This window comes from Heloderma suspectum, chromosome 4 (assembly GCF_057233095.1).
Source record: "Heloderma suspectum isolate Gila_16-S chromosome 4, 16-S_ref, whole genome shotgun sequence".
NCBI lineage: Eukaryota > Metazoa > Chordata > Lepidosauria > Squamata > Helodermatidae > Heloderma > Heloderma suspectum.
Window position 1 is genome coordinate 4398878 of NC_139461.1, and position 8384 is coordinate 4407261.

General features: G+C 48.6%; 1 protein-coding gene across 1 annotated transcript; it reads left to right on the plus strand.

The window, feature by feature from the left end:
• The first annotated feature begins 1202 nt into the window (after positions 1-1202).
• LOC146346435 (protein lifeguard 1-like) lies at positions 1203-5726 on the plus strand. Its single transcript, XM_084848452.1, is given in 7 exon segments — positions 1203-1322; positions 1596-1634; positions 1636-1686; positions 2323-2523; positions 3336-3464; positions 4346-4489; positions 5577-5726. Coding segments are annotated over 7 exon segments (834 nt in total).
• The last annotated feature ends 2658 nt before the right edge of the window (positions 5727-8384 follow it).

Sequence of the window (8384 nt, forward strand, 5' to 3'; positions counted from 1 at the left end):
ATCGAGAGCCTCTGGATCAAAAAAATGGAGCAAAGAATAAAAGGAACCTGGTGGTCCGAGTCTACTCCCGGCCACCCAATCAAGGAGAAGATGAGGATGAAACTTTTGAAAAGCAAATAGCCAATGTTTCAAGGAAGCATGATGCAGTAGTAATGGGGGACTTCAATTTCCCCGATATTTGTTGGGAGACAAATTCTGCAAAACATGGCCCCACCAGGAAATTCCTGACTTGTGTGGCGGATAACTTCCTCCTACAGAAAGTAGAGGAAGGAACTAGAGGATCGGCTACCTTGACTTGATCCTAACCAACAGAGATGACTTAGTGGATAAAGTAGCAGTTACAGGAACTCTGGGCTCAAGTGACAGAAAGCCAGATTCCAGCTGAACATCAGGAGAAACTTCCTGTTAGAGCACTAGGACAATGGAACCCATTCCTTAGGGAGATGGTGGGCTCTCCCACACTGGAGGCATTCAAGACGAGGCTGGACAGCCATCTGTCAGGGATGCTCTGACTTGGATTCCTGCACTGAGCAGGGAGTTGGACTTGATGGCCTTGTAGGCCCCTTCCAACCCTACTATTCTATGATTCTATGACGGCCACCAACTTGGGTGATGGCTTTAAAGGGGGCTAGACAAATTCCTGGAGGAAAAGGCTATCGATGGCTACTAGTCCTGATGCCTCTATGCCACCTCCAGTATCAGAGGCAGTATGCCGATGTGCACCAGTTGCTGGATGGCACCGTTGCACTCATGTCCTACTTGTGGGCTTCTCAAAGGCAACTGTTTAGCCACTCTGGGAACGAAATGCTGGACTAGATAGACCTTGGCCTGATCCAGCAGGGCTCTTCTGTTCTTAAATGCAGTGTGCAGTGCATGCCTCACCTGATTCATAGAATCATAGAATAGAAGGGTTGGAAGGGGCCTATAAGACCATCGAGTCTACTCCCCTCCTCAGTGCTGGAATCTAAATCAAGCCAGTCTCTCTAAGTCAAATCATATTGGTGTGGTGAGATTTTAAAAATATCTTTGTCATAACCAATGTAGAAAAAAATGTAAAAATAAATATATCCCCTTGCTGAAGCAAAGAGGTAATTTACAAAAGTGTCAGAAAATAAAAACTTAAGTCAAATGAAAATATAGTAAAATATTTAAAATATGTTTAAAATGTTAAATAATAATACAAACCATAACAAGTAAAAAAGATGTGTCTTGACCTGCTTCCTGAACGCGGCAAGAGTGGGGACCAGTCCCACCTCCAAAGGGAGTGCATTCTAGAGTTTGGGAACAACACAGGCGAAAGCCCTTTCCTGTGTGCCCGACAAGTGGGCCTCTGCAAGAGAGACAACCAACTTAAGCCAGCACCTCCAGAGTAGCCCAACAGGGCAATGCAAAAGGAGAGGGTCACCATCCTCTCTGCCTACTGCCCATTGATGACATGGGTATTAGCCAATAGAAGCCTGAGAAACTCTCACAGCCCCAGTATAACCAGTAGTCCAAACAGCAACAATGTGTTAGCTGTGGGGAGGAATCACATGTTGCCAATTAAAAAGATGCTGCAGTTTATTGCTGGGAAAACATAGCTTGCCTACAACTAGCACAAGGATGGACCACCATCCTACAACAACTACCATTTCCCCCTCCACTGACTGGGATGACAAGAGAATCCGACAGGCCTTCATCCGCAAGGTGAGTTGTGTAGAGGAGAGATGATTGTGGGTGGAGGGGGATTCTTCTCTGTGAGAAGGGCTGTGCTGGATCTGGGACTGTGTTTTAGTAAGGGTGATTGTGACCATGAGGTTCCGAGTTCAACTCCAACCCTCCCATACTGAGGTGAAGCCAGACCGGAGTAGAGCCCCTGCTTTGCATGCCAGATGCCCCCGATTCAGTCGCTGGAGTCTCCAGCGTCAACTGTTGGAGGCAGCATGCCTGGGGAAGACTTCGCATGAGGGCTTGAAAAGCTGCTGAAGCAAAGAGCTGATGGTGTGTATGCGTAGAACCTCTTTAGCCTCAGAAGACCTGGAGCTGGATCAGGCCAACCTGTCCAGCATCATCCTGTCTCTCACAGTGGCCAACCGGCCCACAAAAAGGGCATGAAAACAGCAGCCGCAGCAGGGGGAGCCCCTCCTCCTTGAAAGGACATGTCCTGTGTTTGCTGCCTGGGCGCTTCTAAGATCCTCCTATGGGCCCTGCCTGGGTGATGTCTGCCACTCATGCCTCCTCCCCTCCTGGGAGACCCCTCCTTGGAAAAGAGCAGCCCATGGCCTCACATGCGCGGCTTGTGGTCTCCATGACGCCTGCTGAGCCACTGCCTTGTGCCTGCAGGTGTTCCTGGTGCTGACCCTCCAGCTCTCCGTGACTTTTGCCTTTGTGGCCATCTTCACCTTCGTGAAGGGTGTGAAGGGCTTCGTGCGGAAACATGTCTGGACCTACTATGTCTCGTACGCTGTCTTCTTCATCTCCCTCATCGTGCTCAGCTGCTGTGGGGAGTTCCGGCGCAAGCACCCCTGGAACCTCATTGCCCTGGTATTCTGTCATAGGGGGTGGGGGATGGCAACAGCTAATGGTGGTCTTGAGGGCATCAAGTTAGGCAGGTGTGTTGTGGCTTGGCCAGGTGGGTGTCCCATAGCCCACTCCGAGGCCTGGTGGGAAGGAGGGCATGTCCTGCTCTAACTGGGTCCAGCTTGTTGCTTAGCAAATACAGGGATGAATACAATAGGGATGTCAACTTAGCAGGCAAATGGTCAAGCACAGTTTTACCAGGCAGGTAGGGGTTTTCCAGAGAGAAATGTCTGAGGCACAGCCAAGGTCAACATCTGGGAGATCAATCAAGTAGAAACACTGTCCAAAAATAGCAGTCAGGAGTCCAGGGGTCAATAGCATGAAAGTCCAAACAGAAGCCAAGGTGAGACTAGAGCCAAAATACAACATTGCTTCCAGCAATGGCTAGACTTGTACTGAAGGCTTATATTGACAGAGCCTCCTGAGCCCTACCCAGGGCTCAGCTACATTTTGTTACAAGCCTTGTTCTCAAGGAGTCCTTTCCTCTTGATCTTGTTATTGATCACTTCTTCTTAAAGGAGCCCTACTGGTCTGCCTCTTGAGGCGGCAACGCTCTTGGGGACTAAGTGGTCAGCCAGCCTCTGCCTCAAAGGCAGAGAGCTCCCCTCCTGTGGGGGTGGACCCATGGCCATCTCCTCTGAGGGCCCAAGAGTAGCTCCAAGACATCATCTGTCTCTGGATGTTCTAGCTCCTTGGAGGAGGAGGATCCCTCCAATGGGGCATGACGGTGCAATCTGAAGTTCCTCCTATTAATTAGAGCTGTTTCTCCTCCCCAGTCCATCCTGACCCTGAGCCTCTCCTACATGGTGGGCATGATTGCCAGCTTCTATAACACGGACACCGTCATCATGGCTGTGGGCATCACGACCGTTGTCTGCTTCACGGTCGTCCTCTTCTCCATGCAGGTGGGTGGGTGTGCTGCCTGTCCCTCTTCCAATTGAGAAGTGCTGGACAGTTTGAGGAGGGGGCTTGTTCTGTTGCTTTCCTGTGTCCGTTGGGTGCAAGCCGATTAGCTGATCTCACCATGCGAGTGCACGTCGATCACCCAGAAGCGTGACTTGGGCTGGGCGATCCACTTCCTGCACCCACCAGACCATGGCAGGCAACAGCTCTGGCCTGGTGGGGGACTTGGGGCTGTCGCTCTCCCTGACTGGCCAGACACAGCGCCTGCAGGGCCTTTGGGATCGGAGCCTGCTGCACAGCGCTGCTTCTTTATTGCTGGTAGCGTTACTGCAGTCTGTACCCAAAACATGGCTCCCTTCCCGCAGGCTTACAACTTAAAAAGGCATGAGACACAAGGGAAAGAGAATGGGGAGGGAAAAGGGAAAACATTAAATACATGTTCAGCAGGGCTCCCTGCTTCTCCTCTCATCTCCCGGGGGTGGAGGGGCAGTCCAAATGGAGCAGACTCCATGACTTAGTCCTAGGTCTGTGTGTGTACCAGCATCCTGTACCTTGGGGTTCTTTGCTTCTGTCTCCCACATTCATATTTTCCATGTCCTTTAACAAACTGCCTCTTTGACGCACAATAAAACCAACCATGAAACACAAACAGATGTGCTACATACAGGTCGAGCAGTTGGTATCCCACTGGGGATGGTGTGTGTGTGTTTGTAATTGGTGCAATCCCTCACAGCTTGCCCACCGTCACCCACCAGGCTGTTGGAAGAAAACCAAGGGTGGGGGGTGTTAATGGCCCTGGCATGGGGAGAGAACAGGGAGGGAAGGTGGCTGGGATGCTTCTGGGGCACTCCCTGAGTTCTGTCTTGGGGCTCTTCTCCTGCAGACCAAGTATGACTTCACCTCGTGCCGGGGGGTGCTGATCGTCTGCCTGATGGTCCTGTTCATCTTTGCCATCCTTTGTATCTTCATCCAGAACCGTCTGATGGAGATTATCTATGCGTCCCTTGGTGCCCTCCTCTTCACCTGCGTGAGTGTTGCGGTGATGCTTGCACTGTTGCTCACCTCCCTGCAGAGTAGGAGTGTAGTTGGAGCCACTGCTGAGCCTCATCCACTAGCCCTCTGCCAACATCCCCTCACTGGAGCTGCCTGGCTCTTGTGCTTCCTGACTGGCATGTCGAGGATCTGAAGGGGGCTGGGGCTGGGGTGCGAGCAGCAAAGCGAGCATCCCATGGGCAGGATGTTGTGGGTGGATGGGGATTGAGCGACACAGAGGGAAAGAGACAGCCTTGCCTGATGCCGTTAGTGGAACGTCTTCCATTTCAAGGTGTTGGCCCCTGTGGGAGGTTTGTGGGATGGATGGGGACAGTGTTTTGGTGGTGCTCTGGGCCAACCCCCTGAGCTGTTCTGTCTCTCCTGTATTTGCCCATGTATGGCCCACCAGCTGCCCTCTTTCCTCTTTCCAAAAAGGGCAACTAAAATGATCAAAGGGCTGGAGAAACTCCCCACTGAGGGATGATTACAACAGCTGGGACTGTTTAACTTGGAAAAAAGTCAAGTAAGGGGAGACATGATGGAGGTGTACAAAATGATGCATGGTGTGGAGAATGTGGATAGGGAGACGTTTTTCTCCTTCTCTCATAATACTGGAACCCCGGCCGGGGTCATCCCATGAAGCTGATTGGTGAGAGATCAGGACAGATAAAAGGAAGTACTTCTTCACACAGCACATAGTCAAGCTATGGAATTTGCTACCACAGGATGTAGTAATAGCCGCCAATTTGGATGGCTTCAAAAGGGGGCTGGAGGGGAAGGCTATCAATGGCTATTAGTCCTGATGCCTCTATGCCACCTCCAGTATCAGCAGCAGTAAGCCTATGTACAACAGTTGCTGGGGAACGTGGGTGGGAGGGTGCTGTTGCACTCACATCCTACTTGTAGATTTTCCATGGGCAGCTGGTTGGCCACTGTGAGATCAGAATGCTGGGCTAGATGGACCCTTGGCCTGGGTCAGCATAGCTCTCCTTATGTTCTTATGTTGCCTTACCTCAGGCCATTCAGAGAGGGGTTCTGTGAGCCAACGAATGTTCTCCCCACACCCATCTTTTCCATTACAGTTCCTAGCCATGGACACCCAGATGATCCTGGGAAACAAGCAGCTCGCCATCAGTGCAGAGGAGTACATCTTTGCAGCCCTCAACCTGTACACAGACATTATTAACATCTTCCTTTACATCTTGGCCCTCTCTGGCAATGGCAGGGAATAGGCAGCCCACTGGCCCCTTCAGCATGGAGTTCCTCCCTCACAAGCCCCGTCGTCTCGTGTCATCATGGTTATGCTTTTTGCCCCTGAGACACTGCGGGTTCTTTTGTTTTCCCTTTCATTTGTTTGGGTTCCTGCCCAATCCTTGGGATTGAGTTCTCCTTCTCTCATACTCCCTGACTTGTGCTTTTCTGGGGAAGGCTACACACAGAGAAGCAATTCAGGATAGCAAATGGGCCACCCCCACAGGGAAGGCATTCTTTTGCCTGCCTGCCACACACCGGGGTTGTGGGGGGGAGTGTCAAATTCCTGAAAGAAAAGGGCTTTTCTGCCTGGCATCTCCCGGGGGAAGGGGGAGTTTTGGTGTACAGAGGTGGGGAGGGGATGTAAATATACCATGCTTGATATGATTTGGGCTGTTCTGGCTTTACTCAAAGAGTTCACTGTACATCAGTTGAATCAGCACTACATGCTGACTATAATCCTGTCATGTTAATATTCTCTAATAAGAAAATAATAAGAAAATAGAAGGACTATCATAATGGAAACTGAATGAGCTTTTACTTAAAAACCCAGAAGTGATTAACAAATGTTTTGATGAACTCAAGAATTTTTCCATATATAATATATATATATATATATATATATATATACACATACACAGGAGAAATATCAACAGGGCAACAATCTGGGATGCAAGCAAAACATTTATTAGAAGACATTTGATATCTTTGGGATCCTATTATGAAAACAGGCAAAAGTTTGTAGAACAAATACAAGTTTTTAAAATGTGCATTAAAAATGTTTCCTTGGAAATATATAAGATGCTCACAGAATGTGAAAGCAATTGAACAGTGGGGTCCCACAGGAATCTGTATTGAGACCAATGCTTTTCAAATTGTTCATAAATTATTTAGAAATAGGAGTAAGCAGTGAGGTGGCCAAGTCTGCTGATGTTGATAAAACAAAAAGGGATTGCAAAGAGCTCCAAAAAGATCTCTTGAAACTGGGAGAACGGGCATCAGAAAGGAAAATTTGCATTCTCAGGGATTCTGAGGTGGGGCACTCTATACATTTGGGAAACACCCCCTCCTGATGGGCAGACAGGGCTCCAGCAAGAAACAGCGCCAAGGGGAGAGGCTTCCCCTCCACCCCCAGACCAAGGCCAGAGGTTGGAAGAAAACTCCTTAACCCCCAACAAGTGAAAAGTACATATAAAACATCAAGAAGACCATTCAACAGTATAAGTGCACTAATTGATACACACTAACAAAAGGGGAACATTAGGATATCCCACTGGACACAGAATCACTAAGTTGGACAGTGATGATTCAGACATCCAAAAGGAACAAGCCAGAGGCTCCTGACTCATGCTCCTGCCTCTCATTGTCATGTTCATATTTTCTCTCTCTCTCTTTAAATGGCTGGGAAGACTGCCCCACCCCAGAACCCCTGAGAATGAAAATTTAGGGTAAGTTCCCATTTCCCTTTCTCCAGTGGTTCTGTGGTGCGATAGTCTATACATTTGGGATGTAGAAAAGCAGTACATCCCAGGGTTGGATTATATTCTCTCATATGCAAGATACAACCTTTCAGAAGACACATTGACCAAAGGCTGCATCAGAGAAGGCAAACGTATTGATGCAATATGCCTACTGTATGGGCAGGTCTGCAGATTTCTGCCCTATATGCTAATTCAACTGAATACAAGTTCCTATATTCTGTGGAAGGTGCAGAACTTTTCAAGGAATTAACTATAGTGCTTTTCAGTGGGAAATTACTCTGGGGTAGGTAAGTCAGACTAAAGTCTCTTATCCAAGTAGCCATAGAAACCCCAGAACCCTCAGAATATTGTCCAGTAGATATGAACAAGTTTGAGACTTTCTAGAACCCTGAGGAAACTAATGGCTCTTGAAACATCCACATGGTGCCATTCTCTCTCCTTTGAAAGAGGGATTTAAGCAGAAGGAAGGCAAGAACTTCTCCTCAGACCTATAGAACAAATGAATAGTGGAATTAAAAATGCATCCTATGTGGAGGATATATGAAATTAACTCTCCCTGTTGAATTGCAGGATAGCAGCCAAGGCTGACATCCAGCACGTTGAGGTATCTGTGCAGAGCTTATATTTATTAACTTAGTAATGACTGAATGGGTTCAGTTCTTGGATACATACTTTACCCATAACATCAATCTCAACTGAATGGATAATCACACTGTGGATTCTGGATAGTATCTAACAAGAGCAGTGTGTGCAAGGCCAGCCTTGCTGGCCCCGGTCCGGGGGCAAACCCCGACAAACGTGAAAACACTTTTTTCTGGAAGAGGCACAACCTGTGCCTTCCAGAAACCAGCATTTTCACCCACATCAGGGCTTGCCCCTAGAATTGATATATCATGGCCGTGCATGGACCTGGACTGACAGGGCTGGGCTCACATGCACCACTCATATTGATACCACCCTCTGAGTGGGAATTTCTGAACCAGGTGGCTTTGCAGGTAGGGTGTGTATGTACATGCACCAAGGGAAATATGTGGATGCCAAAGTGTGTGTGTGTGTGTGTGTGTGTATTTGGCCAGCTAAAGCTCAACTCACCTGGCTCACTGAAAGCATATAGGATAAAACAGTCTGCTGCAGTTATTTCATTACTGCAGAATGCCT